General features: G+C 43.1%; 1 protein-coding gene across 2 annotated transcripts; it reads left to right on the top strand.

Annotated features, from left to right (window-relative positions):
- The first annotated feature begins 1869 nt into the window (after positions 1-1869).
- On the top strand, positions 1870-12634 carry LOC310789677 (5-hydroxytryptamine receptor 3A-like). 2 transcript variants are annotated; one of them, XM_083651336.1, is made up of 9 exons: positions 1870-2043; positions 6227-6387; positions 6511-6555; positions 6988-7094; positions 8059-8228; positions 8569-8729; positions 9214-9322; positions 10162-10371; positions 11567-12634. In XM_083651336.1, exons 1-9 carry the CDS (start codon positions 1986-1988, stop codon positions 11890-11892), a joined length of 1347 nt encoding a protein of 448 aa, XP_083507462.1. In that variant the 5' UTR covers positions 1870-1985; the 3' UTR covers positions 11893-12634. The 2 variants fall into 2 exon arrangements, with proteins under 2 accessions (XP_083507462.1, XP_083507461.1); XM_083651335.1 differs by having other exon boundaries at positions 9112-9322.
- Positions 12635-24454: the final 11820 nt, after the last annotated feature.

The raw sequence follows: 24454 nt of genomic DNA, 5'->3' as shown, positions 1-24454 counted from the left end.
TTGTGTTCCCCCCCATATCCTCAGTGCCTACTGCCCAGGTGGGTTATCTCGTCGTAAGGGCCTTTCTCTCTGTGTGGAGTTTGCATGTTCTCCCCGTACCCCCCAGGGGGTTCCTCCGTATATAACCCCCCCACTAAAAACATGCAGAAGATCAGATCGTCATCGTCATCCGACCAGTGACGACAACATCCGAAGTTGGTCCCCGGGCGATGTACGAGAAAGCGACCACTGCTCCTGGCCTGCCCCTCGGAGGAAAGGACATGCCTGGATGGGTTAAATGCAGAGGACACTTTTCACCGGCCACCGTCAGCATGAGTGTGTTGTGGCCGCATGCATGTATTGTGGTGTTCGTGTGACAATAAAAGACGGGCTTGTCCGTTACGAGAGAGTAGGAACCTTCCTAGAGCTAGGAGCAGTGGGCAGCTGCAGTGCAGCGCCCGGGGACCAACTCCAGTTCTTTTGCCATTGCCTTGGTCAGGGGCACTGACAGGAGTGTTAACCCTAACATACATGTATTTGATGGTGGGAGGAAACCGGAGCACCCGGAGAAAACCCACACGAACACGGGGAGAACATGCAAACTCCACACAGAAAGGACCTGGGACGGACCGGGGTTCGAACCTGGGACCTTCTTGCTGTGAGGCAACAGTGCTAACCACTGAGCCACCATGCCGTCCTTATCCGTGCCGTCCTTATAGCATAGCATAGCATAGCATGTGAACATGTGCCTGATCACAGAATACATTTCAAAAAAGCTTTGCTCATTTTTGGTACCCTCCGAAGATAAAAAAAAAAAAAAAAAGCTTTAAAACCAGGGCAATAGCATAAACAATAATATGTCAAGCAGTAATACATGAGAATCAGGTTAATTGTTGCAATGAACGATCCACACTACAATCTGGAAATACCAGAGAGCAGATACCTCTGTGTTTCAACTGCATGCATTGACTTATAGGCATACACATTGCACATATTTTGAAATCCGGTTCCCTGGACTCACATTGTTTCATTTTGTGGATCCGTCTGGACTCCATGCTGTGCACAGTCATTTCAGTGGGTGGAAGTAGCCGGTCCTTCAGCCAATCAGCGTCAGATCCAATCAAATCCAAATCAGAAGAACAGCGAAAACATATTTTCCGCCAAGAAACTCCACTGTTGCATACTCCTGCAGTCCATACTCCTGTTCTTGTTTAATTGTTGTTATTGAGTCTATTTCTGCAATAACTGCACTTATGGCTGTTTAAACTCGACGAACGTTGACTTTACTGCTCCAGCCGGAGAGCCACGGAGGCAGCCATTACTGTTTTGCCAGCGGCGTTCCTGATTGGCCGGTTATGATGTCAACTACGAGGCAGGTCCCTGATTGGCCCGTGCACTTTGTCATTTCTGAAAGCGCCCACCCCCCGGGGGCAGAGGCCAGACTGTCTCGTAGAACGGGACACAAATGTGAGTTCACGTGACCGGATGGTTTAGCAGGCTAAAATTTCCCATGTGTGGGATTAAAGTATATCTTCTCTTATTTTATTTGTATGCCATGGGATGAGACTGGGTTGTTACAGATGTCACGGGCCAGGCTGCTGCTAAGCCTTAACAATATAAGAGTGGGTGTCCGATCTTGACACCCTGTCAGCGTCTGTGTGTCTTTCTACCTTCTGTTTTGTCTGTCTTCTAAAATTGTGCGTGCCTAACACTTTAGGTAAACACATCCGTCAGATGGAGTGGAGCTCTGCGGTTTAGACCTCAAGGATATGGATAAGGATATGGATAGGAAGTGGTTTCAGTGGGAGTTATGATGTGGATAGTGTAGCATCACATATATATGATGGCTAATATATATATTAGCCTCTAAATTCAGTCGTGGATATTCAAGTTCATTGCTGGGAGATTCTTGTGGTGACAATCAGCAGACTGGTGATGCTCTTTTCTTCTTTGCTTTTGAATCAGAGGGATTCATCCTGAAAGATTGTTGAGCAGAGACTGACAATATGACGGAGACGAATAAAGCAGCCAAGCTCTTCTTCATCTGGCTGATGCTGCTTCACGGTAAGGCAGAAGATCCCCAAAAATGAGCAAAATGAGAAGGAAGATATTCTGTGAAAAGCAAGTTGGTAGTTTAAGAGGCTTTTCAGGTATTTACAGGGCCGCGGGAAGTAGGGGTGCTGCAGGTGCTGCAGCACCCCCTAGATAAAAAAAAGAAAGAAAAAGAAATTACAAATGTAATTAAAAATATTTTGCAGTGCACTATGTTCCTTTTTTGTTTAAGAATGTTTCGGGAAATGAAAATGTAGCCTATTTAAATAGAATTATCAACAATAACAATCAAGGAAGTTACATGCTTGTAGGCTAGAGAAGAAGAAGAAGCGCGCATGCACGCACATGTTGTGGTGAACCAACCAACAACCAATACGAATTGTTTAATCTGGCAATAAAGAAATGTGAACTTGACATGCTATTTTAATAGCCTACTCAAAAATGCATCTCCCACTATACAGCAAAGAGAGGAGTCAATGTTTCTTGATATATGCCATTCAGATCAGAATAATTAGTCTAGTCATTAAGTTTGCTGATAATATTTCTATCATGTTAAGTCTGTGTCATGATAACTGGTGTATTCAGAGCAAATAGGGAGATATAGAGCATTATCATCATCATGCTATATATATCCCTCTTTGCTCTGAATGAGTGAGAAAAGGAGAAAATACTGAATAATTACATCACAACAGTATCCTAATGTTAATTTAAAATGAGATATTCCTCTAAATATGGCAAAAAAATGTAAAAAAACCCCATCAAATTCTTTTTTGGGCGAGAGTCCCTTCCTCCCAGCACCCCCTGCTTAAAGTGACTTCCAGCGGCCCTGGGTATTTATGCTCCTGTACAGCTGAAATATGAGCCAAATATCCTGAAAACAATTTGTCAATTAATCGATTCAGGGTTGTTTTTTTGTTTTTTTTCCCAGATTTTTTTTATCCCATTTTTATCCCCCATTAGTGCTAATTTTAATTTATTTATCCTGGTTGCTGCTCCACCCTCTGCCGATCTGGGGAGAGCCGAAACTGGCTCCATGCTTCCTCCGAGACATGGGCAGTTGCCAGCCGCTTCTTTTCACCTGACAGGGGAAGCTTCACCAGTACTAGGGGTGTCACGATACACTCAGTTCACGATACGATACGATACACGATATTGGGTTCACGATAACGATACGATATTTTAACAATATTTTTTTGCGATCGATATGTAAGTTCAGGGGGCATCCTCCACGCTAACGTGTCTGTAACGTCCCTCGTCTGTTTAAACAAAGCAATGAAAAGGAGAGTGAGCATGCATGCAGATCAGTGCCACCATGTTCAGCTTCTTTTTCTTCTTGTGATATGAGATTTAATCTCAACGATAGATATTGTCACGTTTTGATATCGCGATATATCGTGGGACGATATATCGTGACATCCCTACGTGATACACATGAACAAATATAGCAAAAGTATAAAAGTTTAAGAAAACTAGGCATCCCGCCCTGCAGCTCGCATACGCAGCTCGGCCGCTCTGTGGCCTCGCCCGCAGCTCAGCTGCTGCGTGGCCTCGCTCATGGCCTTTCTATGACATCATCAGTGATGTCATAAGGTGATTTTGACATCACCTGCTCTTATGACATCGCTGATGACATCAGTCTTATGACATCACTGATGACATCATCAGTGATGTCACAATGCCTATGACACCATCAGTGGGACAAAAAGTGAAAAACAGAGAACAGAGAACAGGCAGAGAACAGAGATAGCCCACTTGTCAATTTTATAAGATGATAGTGCTGTACTGTACTGTCTGAAAGCGACTCTATTCTACTCTGGCTATTTGCTCAATAAATTAACACACTTCCATGTTACAAATGGTGTAAATGTAACCTGAACTGGTATTGAATAACTTTCATTTATAAGCCATTCACAAGCAGTTAGTTAATGATGAATTAAACACAATTTACTTATTACTTATAATATAGGCCTAGATGTTAGAATCTTATTAGTCCATCATTAGTACTCATATTAGTTGAACATTTATATATGAATTATAAGCAAGGAATACAAATCTTGTGATTTGTAAAACATCAGCTGGTGCTCGTATTTATACTTTGACCTATGAAAACCTATATACAAGTTGTAATAGTTTTAACTGATTATTTACTTGTGTTTTATAAATGATGTGTTACTATGTTCTAAATAATCTAGGCTATAAATATATTCATAAATAATTGTTTTTTTTAAACAATACAGCCATAACAATTTATGTAAAAAAAAAAAAAAAAGACTTAGTTGTTGACTTTATCTCAATTATACAAGCAATATAGACACCATGGTTAATATTTACAATTTAGCCATAGATCACAATTTTATCAATACAAGTATTCATTTTTTGTGCTAAAAGGGTCAATTTCATCCTCTTCCCCAAACTCACTGTCAGAATCTGAATTGACAGAAATGTGATCATCATATTCCGAAAACGGCAACACTCTACAATAAGGGTCACTAACCCTTAGCTAAGCATTAAATAACCCTAATCGAATAATGCATAAATGAACACCATTAGTAAATGATTAGTAGACACATTAGTTAACTGTTATGCTTATTAAGCATTAACTATGGATGTCCTCCAGGTGCACATGGTAATAGCCAGCATATCTTCAGCAAGCATGACGCACCTCTTCGGCTGCTACTAGCAGCACAATCAAGTTTGATAATAGGGATAAACCATTTGCGTGGGCGTGGGTGGATATAAAACTTAAGCCATAGCAAAACACAATCATGCAAAACAAATGCAAAACAGAAAATAAAAAAACTTCATATTCCCCCTCCCATCTCAAAATAAAATAACTTGCCCTCCCCAGTACAGTATAAAATCAAAAAGCCCTCCACCTTTTTTCACGCCACCCCACCTCACCTAAATATCGAACGATCCTTAACCAGTAAGAGCCAGAGACGTAGGTCGTATTCATTTGACGGGGGGGGGGAAGCAAAATTGTGTCCACGAACACGAATGTATAGATTCGTTTCGTGACTGCCAACACAAATTGCCGCGAGGCCATGTTGCACATTGTGGTATAGTTGGTAATCATTATTGATGCATACAGTAGATATGTTTTTATAACAATGTTTACCATGCCATGCCCACATAAGCAGTGTATACAATATTCAACATGGTCACTGCAGTTCATGTTGGCAGTCATGTGAGACTGGGTGGAACAATACTAGTGTATGGCAAAAATACAGGACTCTACAGTACAGAATGTGGCATAATCCCTATAGTTTCATGCAGAGTAGATGCCCTAAGGGCACGTTGCAATGCTTTTCTCCTAGTCATTCTATACTGCCAGCTGCTCTTTCAGCAAATCTGCTGCTGTAATGGTTCCACCTAGCCTCCATACTCTCCCCTTATTATATTCCCCAGGCCACATATCACCACATGCATAGCAAGGCATGTTGAATGCCACGTTGTCATGTAAACAAAAGTGGACAATAAATTGTCATTGCTGTCACTGCAGTGCAGCACTGAATTAATCCTTTACAAATGACTTACAGTACAAGGTATTTTTTTATTTCTTGCTTATAATTCAGATCAGAACTAATATGAGTACTAATTATGGACTATGAGCAGAATTTCGGCCGGCCACGGCTGTGCCGTTTTACGTGCGATCGGGCTGAAACTTTCAGAGGGTGTAAAGAGCACCTGTGCGGGTGACCTGACCCTAATTACCTAATGATGTGAGTGGTGCCAGTGATGATGTCATCAGTGATGATGTCATGTTCCAGACCAGGGGGGCCTAACTCACAGAGGGGTCCCCACGGGTCCGCTAGTATACTAATAAGAATGAGAAGTTTCTGTCTGTGAGCAGAATTTTGTCTGGCCACAGCTACGTGCGATTGCGCTGAAACTTTCAGGAAGTGTAATGAGCACCCGTGCGGGTGACCTGATGGAGCCGGATTTTTTAATTAGGTAATTGCCCTAATTACCTAATGATGTGATGTATGATGTCATCAGTGATGATGTCATCAGTGAGGTCATCCTTCCTGGCTGAGGGTGGGGTGTAACTCCCATAAGTAATAATTAATTAATGTTTAATTCATCATTGACTAAGTGCTTGTGAATGGCTTATAAATGAAAGTTATTATAAAGTGTTAGCATTATTTGAGGTATGAAATATTTGTTCTTTTCTATTCCTCCTTCTTATTCTCAGGTTTTGCAGCAGCGTTGAACTGCAGCAGCCCAACTCCTGAATCCCTGTTTGACGCACTGGAGAAGGATCTGTTCCCGAAAAAACTGTTGCGGCCTGTGAAAAACTTTGCAACCATACTTAATGTTACTGTCTCTTTCACCCTGGTGGGAATTTTAGGAGTGGTGAGTTCACATCTATGTCTCTATATAAAATGAATCATGTTTGAATTCAGTTGATTTCATTTCCAATTCTTTGATCATGGCTTCACCAATAAACATCAAAATGTGTCTCCCTCTCATCTTTAGGACGAAAAAGCGCAAACCCTTACGACTTTCATATGGCAGAATCTTGTAAGTCTCCCAGTCTTCAAAATATATTGTCCCCCCCAATAAATGATTAAATGAATTGATTGAAAATATTTTTTTCATTCCAAAATAAGCATCCAACATTTAAAAAAATATACAGTCTATATACATGTAGAGACCTCGTCTTTGAAAATGACTGGCAGCTTCAAAGTAAAGCTGATTGGATTTTTATTGAAGTTACTGTCCAACTTAAGACCCCCACCCCCCAAAAAAGAGCGAGACAGATTCTCTAATCAACATCAGGTAACTGTTATTTTCCTCCTAAAATATAGCCTTTTGGAATTAAACAATACTGAAACTATGAGGAAGACACACTATAGCCTAAGTTTAGACTAAACTTCTCAGACGGTTTTATTTAAGGTTTTAAAGGTGTGTTATGCTGCGTACTGACTGCTGTTACATTGCTGTTCTGTGTAGGAGTGGAATATAGAGGGGCTGAGTTGGGATGAGGAGGAATGTGGGACCTGGAGAGTCTCCTTCCCTCGAGAGAAGGTGTGGGTCCCCGACGTCCACATCTCTGAGTTGTAAGTTCAATGAGTGTTAAGCCCAGTTTAGACCAAAGATTCATGATGACACTGGCTGCAACTTGCAACTACTTGCAACCAGCCCGCGCGACTTGACAAGCTGAAGTGCTGGCGACGCCATCAGCCGGCTGGAGTGGAGAAGAGACGGGCCAGTTTACACTGCAAAATGCTTTTGTCTTGTTGCAAATCACTGGTGTAAACTGGGCTTTAAAGTCCCTGCAAACCCAAAATAAATATGTTTTGAGTTTGTCACACCATAGAATGTGTTATTAAATATATACAGTCCATGGTTATTAACCACACAGCCAAATTGGAACGATTAAAAATATCACCAAGTATATAAAATGAGGTTTCAAAATTGTGAGAAAATAAGCAGCATCCTCTGCTCTGAGACTGTAGGGGCGTGTCATGCAGAAAGTGAAGCTGTGCCAAACCACCCAGTACTGTTCAAATAAAGGCAGATTGGAGCCAAAAAGTGACCATGTGCGTGTCATCCATAACACAACACAACACAATGCAATGCTGCAGTGCTACACAGCATGCAATACATACAATACACTTTACTTTACTTAAAGCATACAATGACCACTTAAAATTATATTATAATGTATTATAACAATGATTATAATGCATTATAAAACTGATTATAATTTATTACAACTATGAGAATGATAATATACTATCCTTCACTAAATGTCAGTGAGTCACCAGCAATTATGAAGTACTATAATACTTGACCTAAGTCATTATAAAATCATTTATAATGTGTTATGATTATTGTTATAAAGCATTATGAATATTTATGAGAAAGTGTTACAGTTTAATTAGTTACTGTAATTGATCATTACAGTAATGATGAGGAGATGAGTCTGTGTATGACTTGGCTTCTTTTTCCTCTCTTTTTAAGATTTGGAAGAAAAAAAATTGATGTGCAAATAAAATCTTCTATTCTATTCTGTTATAGTATGGATGAGGACAATTCTCCCAAAACTCCCTATGTTTACTTGGACAACAAGGGTAGAGTGTTCAACGACCAGCCGGTCAGAGCAACCACCTCCTGCAGACTAGAGATCTACACTTTCCCTTTCGACACCCAACACTGTACTATGACATTCGGAGCCTACATCCACTATGGTGAGGATGGATAGATAGATAGATAGATAGATAGATAGATAGATAGATAGATAGATAGATAGATAGATAGATAGATAGATGGATAGATGGATAGATGGATAGATAGAAGTAGCCGCCATTTGCCTTGATGTGAAAGAAAAGGCTTTGGAAAGAAATTGCATCTAAGCATTCAAGCATAAAGACTTTAGATTACAATGGCTTTAAGATCATGCTAAACATAACACATTCGATCAGGTGTGTCTGTCCAAACTTTTCTGGTACGTATCAGAGCAAACACATCAGCACAAATCTGGCATCTATATAATAATTCTAAGCTGTGTTATTATTAATGTCATTTCAGGTACAGACGTTAGGATGGTCATGGGCGAAAAACCAGAGGAAATTTTGGCATCATCGAGACAAGTGATGCAGACCAACGGGGAGTGGGAGCTCCTCGACATCGACGGACAGCCATCTGTCCTCTTGTTAGATGGTGGAAGCTACTATGAAGTGAAGTACATGGTAAGCACACATTTATAACATTTCCTCCTACACAGTTCGACTAATCACCACACATTCTTTTCTACAGATCTATCTCATAAAATTTGTTAAAAGGTTGTTGATATCTACTGTCGTTTCAAAGAGACATTTTTACATTACTAGGAATCGTGCGCGCTACGCGGTATCATTGTTGTCGCACAAGCCAGTATGTCAACTTCATCATGGGTCATTTTATGACTTATTACAGTAAATATATTACATATTGTTCCAGTGTGCTTTAGCAGAAGAAGTAAATCTAACTGGGTGATCTCAATTTGTGTCTGAGTCCAGAGGCAAAGACACATCAGCCATGCCCCAATTGGGAATCAAACTTTAAGGCCTTGTACCCGTTTGTCTTGATGAGGTGGCTATCCGGCGCAGGCCGATCCTGTATGTGGTGAACCTGCTGATCCCCAGCTGCTTCCTGATCACAGTGGATCTGTTCAGCTTCCTGCTGCCTCCGCAGAACGTGGACCGCTCTGCCTTCAAGATGACCCTGATCCTGGGCTACACGGTCTTCCTGCTCATCATGAACGACCTGCTGCCCTCCACCGGGGAGACGGCGCCCCTCATCAGTGAGTGGGACCTGTGATATTAGTGGATTCGTTTGCTGTGTTGAAATGTTTGAACCTTTATTCATGTGGGTGTAAGCAGACAGAAACATAGCCCGGATCCGCCCGGATCTCAACTGTGCTGATGCACCATGTCTTATCCATGCTTTCGCCATTTCAAGGTTGGACTATATTGCAATGCACTCCTCACTTGCCTCCCTTCATGTCTCCTTAACAAACTGCAACTGGTAGAAAACTCTGCTGCTTGTCTCCTGACTTCCTCCCCCTTCCGACACCACATCACCCCAATCCTTACAGACCTTCACTGGGTTCCTGTACCATACAGGATAACCTATTAAGTAATGCTCCTCACCTTCAAGTCCCTGCACGACTCTGCTCCAAAATACCTCACAGAACTCCTCCGCTCCTGTCCCTCTCGTTCCCTTCGATCCTCCAGCCACTGACTTCTGGCTCCAACCAAAAAAAGGCTCCGCACTGTCTGTGGGAGACAGAGCCTTTTCCTCTGCTGCTCCTCGTATTTGGAACAACCTACCTCCCGCAGTCAGAGCAGCGGACAGTGTCGACTCTTTTAAATCTCTTCTCAAAACTGACCTTTTTGAGAAGCGTATCATTTATGAATGTATTGTTGTATTATGTATGATTGCCATTCCAGTTTTCCAGTTAGCTAACTGCTCTGAAAATCTCAGAATATCCAAGTAGCTATTATTTCAAATAATACATTTTTTGCCTCTGATATTTGTATAATTAAAACTCCAATCTGCCACTGTAACAGCATAGCAGCATAAGCAGCATACTGTACAACAGATTTGTTTTTTACTCTGCCTTCCTTTTCTCTCCTGTAGACGTGTTCTTCTCCATCAGTCTTGCTCTGATGGTAGCCAGCCTGTTGGAGACGGTGTTTATCACCAATATCCAGTTGAGTTCGGGCCATTCCGGTGCCGTGCCTCAGTGGCTGAGCATCCTTGTGCTGCAGTATCTGGCTCGTCTCGTGTGCCTCCCTCCCCAAGCAAGGAGCCAGCGAGTCACCGTCAACATCAACTCATCTGATAGAGGTAAGTAATAATGATGATACTGTAATAACAATAATAATAACAACAACAACAACAACAACAACAACAATAATAATAATAATTTTACTACTAATTAAACTAACTAACAATTACGTATACTACTAGTACTACTACTATACTATTTGTACAGGTACTACTACTGTTACTACTAATAGACTAAGACTAATAGTTAGTCCAATGGTTCATGTAGAAGTGGCTGCCACTCCGACCATCCAGGAATGTTGATATGAATGGAAATGACTATTCAAGTTCTGTACATATAGGATCTTCTCCAGTGAAGTGGCTTGTGAGAATTGATGTAGCATGCAAATAGGTGTTTGGTTGAAGGTTGTGGGGCTGCACGATATACAAAATATTAAAATGGAAAATCATATTGCGATTATATTGACAGATATAGCCGTATGAAATATGATTTTAGTGGGAAATTGAATGGTAATTTTTGCATTTCATTTTCACTGGGGGGGGGGGGGGGGGGGGGAGTAGCAAACAAGCATGTTCCCTTACATCTGGAGAACATGGGGAATGGGGAATCTCTGTAGTGCCCCAATGCTTCATGCAGGTGTTAGGATTGGAGGGTTAGGATGGACTCAAAGGCAGAGACAGACTGAGACAGATGGACAAATTCAAGAGTCGGCCAGGCAGAGCAGGCGTGGCAGATGAGGGGTGGGAGGGAGGGAGCGAGTGAGCAGGCGGGCGGGTGGACAGGGGAGCAGGTATTAGCTCCATGGCTAAGGCAAGACAGGATCAAAGTGCAGGGAGTGGCTGAGTACTGACTATGGTCAACTGAGGTTAAAATATGGCCAGTTCTATATATGAAGAGGCACATGATTAGACAATAGATGGCAGCTGTGGTGACTGAGCTCTGACTCCCACACACCTGACTCCAACAATGCAATCAAGACACACACACACACACACACACACACACACACACACACACACACACACACACACACACACACACACTTTGGATATTGCACTTGGCCATATTGTGATTTCTTTAATATTTCGATTAATTGTGCAGCCCAAGAAGGTTGTTATCTTTTATTAAAATATTTGATAGGGCATGCTTATGCTACACTTTATCTACACTTTACATTCCCAAAAGTAGCCTATAGCATTTGACAAAAGGTGTCACACAATCTGACAAATTCAATCTGTTCTTCCTTACACCCAGTGAAAAAGGTCAGCATCACACCTCCTGAGGAGCCTCACATCTCCATCTCAGCAGTGGACCTTCGGAACATCTCCAGCAGTCCGCCTCCAGAGATACCCCCTCTGGATCCAGTGATGCAGGCGCTCAGCAAGCTGACTAGGGATCTGTTGGCCATCCGCCTCCAGATGGAGAAACAAGAAAAGGGGACGCAGAGCTCGGAGGAATGGTACAACATCGGGCTGGTCATCGACCGCCTGCTGTTCGGCCTCTACATCATGTTCATCGCCACCAGCTTCATCACCATCTCTTGTATCTGGGCATTACATTACTATGTAGCACATACATAGACATTTTGCACGCTCAGTTTCAGGTTACTCCATCAGACCTGTCCCCCTCTGTCCTCCTGTGTCCCCTGTCCTCCTGTGTCCCCCTAGGGCATCTGTGCAATTAACATTACGGTCTTTAGTGGGAGAAATGTGGAATATCTTGCAGGGCATGTATGTTATATTTACCATATCTATAGTTACAACTTTCTATGCAGTACTTAGGTACTTATGCAGTTCTTAGGTACTTATGCAGTACTTAGGGCCGTACTTAGGTACTTATGCAGTACTTATGCAGTACTTAAGTACTTATGCAGGGCATTTATGCAATATTTTGGTGTAGAGCATCTGTGCAATATCTAAAATGATGGTCTTAGTTGGAGAAATGTGCGATATCTTGTTGTAGGGCTGTTTTTCATGTTTTTCAAAGAAGTCCGGCTACTCCAGTGGCTAAGCTGCACTGAACACAGCAGTCAAAGCATGAGATCGACGGTCTGTTTGAAGTGTAATTATGGAACATTACATGTTTGCTTGCAAGGAAATCCCTGTATCGCCTCAAGTCTGCTCGCTGTCACTCAGTGACTTCACCTAAAAGCCTCAACATTCCTGACTGCTCTTACCTGGACACAGTTCACTTACTGTAGCAGAGACCTTAAAGCTTATGACCGTAAGCTGGAAAAAACACATTTTAAATGACATCTCTAAACACTTGTGTCACAGACAGGCTTTTACAGAATTTCTCATCTTTTTCTGTTTTTGTCTGGCTGTATTTGCCTTTCTATTCTATTCACAGGCCCTCCCTGCCCTTGACAAACAAGCAGTGCTTTGAGCTGCCTGTCAGGTTCTAATTGCCTCCCACTCAAAACCATTATCTTCATCAAAGGCGTGACGAGGCCCCAGACAGTGTGAACAAATGCCTAGGACTTATAATTATCTCTTAACACAGATTCTGACCGGGCATTCAGGGTATGACCCAGGCACAATATGCTCACTTTAATCTGCAAATTAAGCTCAACATTTAATAACTCACATCACTCCTATGTTCTTGGGCTCCTGTTTATGTACAGTATGCTATTTCCTAATGATCTGAAGGTCTAAACCTCATTAATATGATCTATTTCTTTTTAATCTGTGTGTCTCACATTCTCCTGTTCTTCCTCGCATCCCTTCTGCATTGCTCATATCTTCGTTTGAAAACCTCATACCTCCAGTTCTGGTCATTTTCACGTTTTACTTTTAGGATGAAATGCTCCTCTATGGGTTGAGAAAATTCTACTGACCCCTTGAATGCATGGGCCAATCGGAAAACAAAGCTGTTTTTTTTTTTAGTTCCTGAAAATTGGGAGATACAAGGTTTTCGCTTGACGGCGGGAATACGCACACTGTGACTGGATGGAGTCCAGGCTATGTGGAATGCAGATTATATGGAGAGATTTCCTCCCATCGAACTCAGCAGCCAGTAAGATGCTCCCACAGGAATGGCGGGGTTAATAACGGAGAGTGCAAGAGTGAAAATATGCCAATGGGGTACACAGCTGCTTCTTCTGCTCATAGAGTCTCATCAAACATGTTTGATTCCCACAAACTGCTTCATCAAACAATGAAATGTGTTATTGTGCTCAGTTCTGTGGTAACCGGCAAGTTAGACGTGTTTTCAACAAGTTTTCAAAGCAGATTGTCTCCCCATAACCACTGAAAACAGCATAGTGCTGTATGGATGCATGTGTCTATGAGCAATGTACAGTTAATTGTACATAGTATACCAGGCCCTTTGTACATAGTATATCAGTCCCTATATAGTAGGTTTCTGGATAGTCGCCTTAGCCTTAATGTACTTGATGGTGATTAGATTCTAATTCTTATTTGTCACTGAACAAAACCTAAATGTCTATTTTATTAGCCTGTCATGAACGTGTACAATTCTAGGTGTCGACACTGTCAATATAGAATGAATAACTTTTAAATTCTTTTAAGATGTCTTTAGTTGTATCTGTATCCAAAAGGTTGGCCTTGCCTTCTTCCATGGGCAAGATATATACTTTTTTAATTCTCCTGATTCAAAGCTATAATTTCCGTTGATACAGCCTAATAACTAATTTGGTGGTAGAGCAACAACATGGACAGATTTGTTTTGAGTCCAGGCTGTGAACTTAAAGACTGAGAACAAGATCTCCGCATCACGAGACGAAGCGCCCCCGGAAACGTGACCAGACTCCTGAATAGTTAACGTGACACGTAAAAGGATAGCGCTGTAATCTCACACACAGAGGGCCACTTACTGTGGAGCTGGAGGGATACTCTGGCCTGTCTTAGATCAGGACATAGAAGAGCTGGAGGAGATACATCTTAGAGCACACATGGGCAAAATACGGCCGCGCCCCCTGTGTGGCCCTCGATGGAATTGCATTTTTTACAGTGCACCTGAACGCAACATGCAAGATACCCGCTGAATAAGTGTCCAAATGTTCATGTCATTCTGGCCAATACTCCACTTCTGTTATAGCATTTCAGTCTGGAATATGGAATATCTTTCAATAATCTTTATGACTAAAAGGCTAAAAGTAATCTCATGTGTAAGAAATGACTGTTCTACATTGAAGTAGAAATTTAAATAATTAACTTGTTGGTTTTGGATTTATTTAGCTTCAAGAGTGCATTTTTGTTTGTGTGACCCGTAACACAGGCTTTGAGAATCCCGGGCCACTTACTGATACTTATGCTTAAATTAACCCACTCATATTCTGGTTTATTTCAAGAAAAACATTTCGGCTAGTGGAAATTCTAATTGGCTGGTAACTTTAAAATCTAGCAGCCATATTGGCAGGTGGTCAAAAAAGTTAATTTCAAGCCCTGCAGGGAGAGCAGGTGGTGACATAGGAGTGAGTGAGAAAAGGATCAAATATTGGTGGTTAAGACTGAATAATGACATCACAACTGTTAATTTAAAATTAGTTATTCCTCTAAACCTGGCTTCAAATGCCCCAAATTCTTCGCGCTGGCGCCGTTTGGCTCTCAGCAAAATCTGGTAGCGAGGACATTTTTTTGTGGCCCTCTCTATCATCAAAGTTGCCCATCCATGGGTTACGGCATCACAATATTTGTTCGGCCCCCGGCAACAATCTGGGTTTCTCATGTGGCCCCCCATGAAAAATAGTTGCCCACCCCTGTCTTAGAGGGACACTCTGGTCTGTCTTAGATGAGTACATAGAACCTAAATGAATAGAAAGAGTCCCCCCTGATGTATTGCAGGTCTATAAATTGAGTCTGCGGAAAGAATGCTTTGAGGCAGAGAATTCCAGCATTTCACAAGAAAAAGCAAAAAATAGAAAATATGTTTTGTTTATGTCCCATAAATCATCTCGTGACCCCCATCTCATTACTCGGTGGGGGTCCCGAGCCTCAGGTTGAGAAGCACTATTTCACAGGCCTAACACGGCCAAGGAGGTGTTTCAAACAAACAGCACTGGATGTTCAGCTAAATGTTCAGCCTTCACAATTTTATCAAATCAGATCTGAACACAGATTCTGCATTAATGTCTCTGCCACAAAGGGATTATGTGACAATACTGTGAATTGGAGACACCATTTTGTCATGTGGGTATATATGTTTAGACAGATTATGGTTAAAGTTAAGGTTAGGCATCGAACAACTTGGTCACTGTTAATTAAGGTTTTGCTCATGGTTAAATAAGAAAAAAGCCTTTGCTCACACTAGAAAAGTTTGTGTTAAAGGAAAATCTATCCAGCCATCACAAGATTGAATGAGAGCAGTCTGCCAATTGTGTTTCATGGTGTTATCAAGCTTTGTATGGAAGCATGTTCAATCCTTTGTGTGGAAGCCATGTTCAATGTGCCAGAGAAGAATGTCCGTTCTAGGCATTTTGAGTTTGTGGCACTGGGACGTCCGGCGGCTTTGCATTCAGATTATGCTCATTAGTTATTGATGAGGCTGATTAATTATTGACCTGTTTTTCCTCATGACTCTAACCACAGTGACCTTAAGGTATATGATCAGCGATAACGTCACATAGGATGTTGCTGTTTTGAGGCGCCACACACTACACACACGTAACTACACACACGTAAGCCGACACGCATGGCAGGAAAAAGCATTGGTGCAAGCACACACATGTAAACACACATTCACATACACACTGACACCTGAGTCTCCCTCTTATTGTGATTGGCCATTAGCTTGAGGCTTCTCAGTTCACAGTGAACAGTAGTCACAACTTTAAGAACAGAGAGCGGAGCCAGCGAGGGTCAATCGTGTTGGAGATCAGTAATGGTGAGACATAAGAGTTTGTCTGAAAACATCGTATGTACAACATCCAGTCCTATAACAGTCTTAAGATTTGTTGGTTGTTGATTTGACAGGTCCTACATATGAACTACATATGAACACCAATGTAATTACTGTAATGTGCACAGTAGTTCATATTTTGTTAGGGACCTGTCAAATAAAGGGTTTATAATTTGTTATGTTCTCGAGATGTCAGTCTTCGTTACGAGGAATTACCGCTGACTTCTATTGCTGGAGATTGGCAATGAGGAGAAAGAATGATTATTGCCAGATCAACATTGGCTGATTTCAGAGAGTAGACTTTGGTTGATTTGATTTTTGATTGAATGAAATTTGTTGTCTTGCACTCAGACCAAACTTTAGGAACAGTTCATTGGGTTGAGTATGGTTTCTCTTACTGTCAGTAGTCTATCAACATTATAATCATGAATGTAATCTACAGGGGAGAGGGGGAAGCAAAAGTTCACACTAAAATTCAAATTTCAAACAGTTTAAATATTGTTCCCATTGCAGTATGTAACTGATATTACCTGAAGATGTGTGACATTAATGTTGTGACGATCATTTCTTAATCATCACGGCTTTTCCCCAAGTGATTCATAGCTTTGTATTTGTAATTGTATCACTGTGTAGCCCAATTTAAGACAATTGTAATGTATCACATTAGCAATTTCTGTAACCTTTCTGTACATTAAATGAAGTTGTTAATTTGCATAGCCCTTAATGACTTCACAACACCCACATTATGAAACCAATTAAAATGATGAATGGAAATGAACACATCACATGACCTTTGAATGAGAGCAAAGAAAATCCCCCAACAACTCAATAGGAAGAAAGAGTGAGGACCCCTGTGAAGTTGCTCACCAAGAGGGATCCCCTACCAGGCTGCATGGCTGCAACCCAGCCGCAGCCGCAGCCTGACATGAGAACAGATAGGAGACGCACCCAAACACAAACGCACACCAGCATGAATGAAAAAAAACAACAACAAAAAAACTCTCGTAACGGACAAGCCCGTCTTTTATTGTCACACGAACACCACAATACATGCATGCGGCCACAACACACTCATGCTGACGGTGGCCGGTGAAAAGTGTCCTCTGCATTTAACCCATCCAGGCATGTCCTTTCCTCCGGGGGGCAGGCCAGGAGCAGTGGTCGCTTTCTCGTACAGCGCCCGGGGACCAACTTCGGATGTTGTCGTCACTGGTCGGATGACGATGACGATCTGATCTTCTGCATGTTTTTAGTGGGGGGGGTTATATATACGGAGGAACCCCCTGGGGGAGCACGCAAACTCCACACAGAGAGAAAGGCCCTTACGACGAGATAACCCACCTGGGCAGTAGGCACTGAAGATATGGGGGGGAACACAACCACAGCGCCCACAGTGTCCCAGGCGAGAATCAAACTCAGGACCTTCTGACTGTGAGGCGACAGCGCTACAGACTGCGCCACCGTACCCCGTGACTGCCCCACCGTACCCCGCAACTGCGCCACCGTACCCCGCGACTGCGCCACCGTACCCTGCGACTGCGCCACCGTATACCCCGTGACTGCGCCACCGTACCCCGCGACTGCGCCACCGTACCCCGCGACTGCGCCACCGTACCCCGCGACTGCGCCACCGTACCCCGCGACTGCGCCACCGTACCCCGCGACTGCGCCACCGTACCCCGCGACTGCGCCACCGTACCCCGCGACTGCGCCACCGTACCCCGTGACTGCGCCACCGTACCCCGCGACTGCGCCACCGTACCCCGCGACTGCGCCACCGTACCCCGCGACTGCGCCACCGTACCCCGCGACTGCGCCACCGTACCCCGTGACTGCGCCACCGTACCCCGTGACTGCGCCACCGTACCCCGTGACTGCACCACCGTACCCCGTGACTGCGCCACCGTACCCCGGTGATGAACAGGCGCACATAGAGAGACCGGGAAAACAGGAAACACAATCTAATCTCCAACTGTGGGAACATGAGCTAGCACTAACCAGCTAGTCTAATCTTACTCACAGAATAGACAGAGTCTAATCTTACTCCAAGAATAGACAGAGTCACTCCCAGTAATTATCTTTATCTTTATCTTTATTGTTTATTTGAGCAGGGACAGTACACAATAAATATATTGCACCAGAAATAGCTAAAAGCTAATTTGCATCTGTAGTCCCTGGGTGCACAGATGTGCAAAGGCTGACCAAATGACAATCAAAAATACATAGATTTTAAGCCTGAATTTAAATACATCCATATACTAATCACAGCAGGGAGACTGTTCCATAGAAATTGACACCCTGATCTCACCGAAATATGTGAAATGTCCATGACCTCTTAACACCGGAATGTGTTACCACGAGCTGGAGGTCATCTCACGATAATTTGATCATTTATATGTATGTATATGTATGTATGTATGTATGTATATATATATATATATATATATAATCAAATTAATATCATATGCAAAGACTAGTTGACTAATGGCTTGAACTAACGACTACTATTTGACTAGGAAAATCTTTGGCTGGGGCAGTTCTACTTTTCTTTGGTATAAATACAAATTAAACCTAAGATTATGTGCTAGTAGGCCAACAGTGCTGAATGTTACTGTATGAGACACTTTCACCTTCCACTGACCCAGAGCTAGGAGCTGAATTTGAATATCACACACACACACACACACACACACACACACACACACACATTCACGCAAGCAAGCAAGAACGCTCGCGTGTGTGTTTGGAACTTTGTTTTCACAGCAAGTCTCATACCATTTGCAGTGTTGAGATTTCTACACCAGCATAAAAACACAGTCAACTTCAATCTTGGCTACCATGGCTGGAGTGTGTGTGTGTGTGTGTGTGTGTGTGTGTGTGTGTGTGTGTGTGTGTGTGTGTGTGTGTGTGTGTGTGTGTGTGCGTGCGTGCACGTGCGTGCGTGCGTGCGTGCGTGCGTGCGTGTGTGTGTGTGTGTGTGTACGTGCGTGTGTGTGTGTCTTAGGACCCTGTGTCTCATTCACAAATAGTTTCCACCACAGGTCAAGTTGCTTGTATGGGAGGCCACTTGTGTGCAGAACGGGTTTGTCTGCCAGTGGGGACGCACACGCGCACACGCGCACACACACACACACACACACACACACACACACACACACACACACACACACACACACACACACACACACACACACACACACACAGTAGATAACTGCTCTGTACACACATTATCTAGCTATTAGGTGCAGGCTACTTGAGATTGCAGACACGAGCCAGGCAGATGCCCACTGGCCTAACACTGATGGCAGCCTCTCTCTCTCTGTTTCTGTGTCTCTCTCTCTCTCTCTCTCTCTCTCTCTCTCTCTCTCTCGCCCTCTCCTATACACACAAATCTTTGCACGTGCAGTAGGACTAACTGTAGCGAAAGTTTCCTTTTCGTTTCTGAACATTTGACCTTGTAGAACTCAGTGTATTCTACAGTATGGTGACCCACCCAACTTACCGAAGCAAGAGGAGAGTGGCCAAATATGGACACATTGAATAAAAAGAGAAAAACAAAAAAGGATTAAGTGAATGAGAAAGTAAACAACATGAGAAGTAACGTGTGCATTTCACAGCATTAGGGCAAGGCAGAGCCGTGTATTTAGAAGAGTCGCGACATCTCCATTCACTCCAATGGACCAGTTTTTTACTCTCAAAGAGTTCCAGGAAGTAAGATCCTGGATTAAGCAGCACTGTCGAGTTGCAGCAAAATGGACAGTTTGTGTTGTACTTTGAAAGTTTTTTTTATTTTTTTTAGAATCAAATTGTACATTATCAGCTTCATTTTAGCATTCAAAAGTAGCGCGAGACCCCTTCCTGGCTGTTCATTGGCTAATGAGTCACGCATTTTGGTCCTCTGCTGACGCCACTCTCTCTCTCAATTGCTCTGGGGCAGCAAGGTGCATGAGAGTTCAGAAGGAGTCAGGCTGTGTGTGGGTGAGTCATACAGGATATAAAAGATCGTAGGCAGCAACTGATTTCTAACAAAACCCGAGGAATGAAGCACGGCATTGTGCATTAGATGCACGAGATAATCAACAACAATGCAATGTGTTTTGGCCACTGACGCTCATAACCGTGTGTTTGTTCATGACTCATGACAACGCAAAGAAGAATGAAAAAATCATACAAAAGATGCATCCACTGTGTTGAGTCAGCGCTCAGTTTCTTCTTATATGACGAGCGAATATGAATGTGTGTGACTGTACAGTATATGGGAGTCATTCGGTCTCTTTCATGTGGCTACTGGCTGAGCTTTGATGGGAAACACGTTGGCATTAAACAAAGGAGCCTTTTCTTTCCCCGGCAGCGGCGGCTATATAAGAGCGATTGACGTCGTACATCAGAATGCGTCCCCGCCCACTCGGCACGCATATTTGTTCGTGACACACTTTCAGTCGGATCACTGTGTCCGATCGCCCGATCGCCGGCCTATCTTCGTCATCAACGTCGCAACCTATTTGCATACAGACAGTGATGGAATTGAGTGAAGGAAGGAACTTGAGGAAGTCAGCCCACATGAGCATGTGGTTTTGACTAAAACAGAAAAAAACTTTCACATTTGAGATCATTATAGGGTGGGATGTGCAATACCAGATATGGACGAGATTCAACCCACTTAGGCCATGGGATCAGGGGGAAAATCCTGGAAACCGGGAAAAGGAGTTTCTCGGAATCCAAATGTAAAAAAATAAAATAAAAAAAGCAAACCTCTGTAGTTAGCTTGAGGTACATCTGTGTGTAATACAGAGCAAGCCTTGTAGGGCTTTTGTACTTGGGCATGTTACGTTTATAGCAATCATATAATTGCTAAGATGACAGTGTTGCTTCAAGCTGATCAGATATGAACCAATAAACAGTCCAGTTGACATGTTAGGGAGGGGACAGTTTTCCCTGCCAGAGAACAAATGCGCAACATGGATGAAGAGATTCATTTGAACTATTTTAGAATGTCTCCAAATTGATTTCATTATCTATTCATGCATTGCCATTCCATATCCCTCCACCCACAGTTCTCCGCTTATCACATCCCAGAGGTTGGCAGTCACACTCCTTGCCTCTAGGAGCTCCAAGATGGGTTCAACCCATAGACCATCAAAAAAACGATGGACAGAGTCACCATGACATCACCCATTGGTTTTTGAATTCCCGTTGTGAAGCTCAAGTGTGGCCAGTGGCCACTGCCATCTTGGTTTTCACACAGCTTGCGTAAGACGGCGCGATCACTGGACAGGTGGTGATCTGTCAATCCTGTCCAAAACAGTCGTTTCTATCGACTATTTTACTCTAAATGGGTGAGTTATATAAAAATTCACCACCCGTACGGTTGTCATGAAAGGTGACATTTTGAACCTGGCTGTAAACATGTTTAATTCTGTTGTAAAGACGGGCATTTTAACATCGGGGTCTATGGGGATTGACTTGCTTTTGGAGCCAGCCTCAAGTGGCCATTCAAGGAACTACAGCTTTTAGTATCACTTCCACAGCCTCATCTGTCCAAGCCCGAGCTTGCCGCCTGGTTCAACCGCAGCGTCATGCACCCTAACAACACAAATCAGTGCAGCAATCTGTCAGGCTCTGCAGAGCCACTGCACAGTGGCTTGACATGATATGAAATGTCCAGAACTGTGTCAGTGTGATCGATGGCAAGCACATCCAGACAAAGGCCCGTTCCAGTGGTGGCAGTGACTTTTACATCCACTCCATCGTTCTCTTGGTTCGCTTCATAATGGTGTGGGACCCTAAGGTCAAGGGAGTGATGGAGGCGATATTCCAGGAGAGACAACATGTCAAAACTGGCCTTTTTTCCCAATGTAAATTTTCCCTGGAACATCAATCAAGATCCAATCAAAGACTTTTCCCCTGCACTGTAAAACTCTATAAAGCCCGTGAAATTGTGAAGCGGTGATGTAATTCATGCAAAAATGACATCATTGGTCCACAACTTAACTCAAATCAACTCTCAATAACTGTCAAACTAAATGAATGCCTGCAAAACTGTTTACAGTTTTCGGACACGTGTGAGATTATGTGCAAAATAAATCAGCATTGTTTTATATATATAGATATCATACGTTTCTCCAAAGCATAAAGTTTAGCCCTTCAGCACGCAGCCGGCTGGCAGCTGAAAGGCCTTGGGCTGGGAGCACCAACTTTAGATTGCTGCCATTGTACACATCCATCCACTAGAATAGATCATACCAGCTCATTTCACCCACACCACAACTGCATCTGGGGAGACACAGCAAGGTGAGTGGAGTCAGCAGGTAGCGGCTGGATCCGTCCAGGGCCGGTGTACCGAGCACAGGGATCACAGGCTGCTGCTGGAGCCAGACAGGCCCTGATGTTCCTCTCCCTGTCACCCGGGGGTGCTGTGGCATGGCGGGATGCACTGATGAGGAGTGGCCTATAGCCTACTTCACTCAAGGTAAAGCTGATTTAGTCTAATTTTGTATTATATTTTTTGTCTGCATTTGGTTACATGCCTATTGAGCAATGTTGTTTTTCTTTGAGATATTTTCCTTCCTTTCTTCGTGTGCTGTGTGGTTTAAGAGACTGGGCTCAATTAACAATAACAATTACAAACATGACTGGAGGAAGCTGACATCCTGATCCTGGAGTCAGTTCATGCCCTGAGGGGAGAGTGACTGGAGTCAGTTCATGCCCTGAGGGGAGAGTGACTGGAGTCAGTTCATGCCCTGAGGGGAGAGTGACTGGAGTCAGTTCATGCCCTGAGGGGAGAGTGACTGGAGTCAGTTTATGCCCTGAGGGGAGAGTGACTGGAGTCAGGTTATGCCCTGAGGGGAGAGTGACTGGAGTCAGTTTATGCCCTGAGGGGAGAGTGACTGGAGTCAGTTCATGCCCTGAGGGGAGAGTGACTGGAGTCAGTTTATGCCCTGAGGGGAGAGTGACTGGAGTCAGTTCATGCCCTGAGGGGAGAGTGACTGGAGTCAGTTCATGCCCTGAGGGGAGAGTGACTGGAGTCAGTTTATGCCCTGAGGGGAGAGTGACTGGAGTCAGTTTATGCCCTGAGGGGGGAGTGACTGGAGTCAGTGTATGCCCTGAGGGGGGAGTGAATGAGGGATTTGTGAGCACACATTCCCAGAGAGATTTCCTTAACGGTGATTCCCGGATATTATCCCGCGGTAATCCTCTTAGTGATGGAATCTGAAACTTAATTTCCTAACAGAGAATCAGGAAAAATCTGCTTAGGTTCAATACAACTATACATAGGTAGCCTATTTAGAAACGTTTATATATTTATAAATAAGCACCAAGCAAAACAAAACAAAATACATTTTAATTACATTCACATTGAATAAAATACTTGCATTTCATATTTTATTTACTCTGGTAAGAATTAAGACTTCTAATTGACTAATTTAATTGAAAGTGACTGTTGGATCTTTTGCTTTCAAAAGTAATAAAACCAGTCTCTCTCTCTCTTGCACCAGTATTTTCTAATTGACGTCAGTACTTAATTGATCAAAGATTTTTTGTTACTAGCCAATTACTACGGGGGCTGGATTACTACGGGGGCTGGATTACTATGGGGACTGGATTACTACAGGGACTGGATTACTACGGGGACTGGGGGCTTTTCAAAGATAATTTTGGTGATGCTTTGCTTTGTGGATACAAATAAGAAAAGACAGAGAGGGTGACATAAGACTCATGCTGTGCTTCAAAGGGTTGCCAGAATGTTCTAATCTGTGTGGTTTGAAGCTATGACTGTGAAGAGGCTGTTGCCGGGGGGTAAACATGCTGTGTCACATGTAGTATTGTGTGCCGCTTCTGCATCATGACTGACAATATTATTGTCCTTGAATGGTAGAAATCCTCTTCATCATGGGCGTCAGACTTTCATGTCCCAGTAGTGAAACAGGAGGAATGTGCTGCGGGTGTTTAACTGACCAGACAGAAGTTATGAGAGAATCTTTTCTTCAAAGACAGGCGAGAGATATAGTCACAAGCTTGATTTTTAGCCTATTTTGGGGGGGGGAGGGGGTTATGGGTTATGGTTAGGGTTGGGGGGGGGGTTATCAGAAGGTTGTTGATTCTAAACGATACTGTCTACAGTCCCAATGCTGTAACTAGTTTTCTTTAATGACGAGTCAATACAAAGGTGTACATTAAAACGATCTCAAGTCGTTACAGAGAGAGCTCACAATGTGTTGAAAAATACGTTCTTTGGGTTGATTTTCTGGTATACTGGACTGTATAACAGGGGAAGCAATATAT

This window comes from Poromitra crassiceps, assembly GCF_964638095.1.
Source record: "Poromitra crassiceps genome assembly, chromosome: 15".
In the NCBI taxonomy this organism is placed as follows: domain Eukaryota; kingdom Metazoa; phylum Chordata; class Actinopteri; order Beryciformes; family Melamphaidae; genus Poromitra; species Poromitra crassiceps.
Note: the sequence above shows the minus strand (reverse complement) of the source record. Positions and strands in the feature narration are given on the sequence as shown.

What these genes read in the sequence shown, in the direction of transcription:
- LOC310789677 (XM_083651335.1), top strand. Translation starts at nt 1,986, where the DNA reads ATGACGGAGACGAATAAAGCAGCCAAGCTCTTCTTCATCTGGCTGATG. An exon ending in TGGTGGGAATTTTAGGAGTG is followed by an intron (nt 6,388 to 6,510) that starts GTGAGTTCACAT and finishes TCTCATCTTTAG; the next exon opens with GACGAAAAAGCGCAAACCCT. An exon ending in CATCAACTCATCTGATAGAG is followed by an intron (nt 10,372 to 11,566) that starts GTAAGTAATAAT and finishes CCTTACACCCAG; the next exon opens with TGAAAAAGGTCAGCATCACA.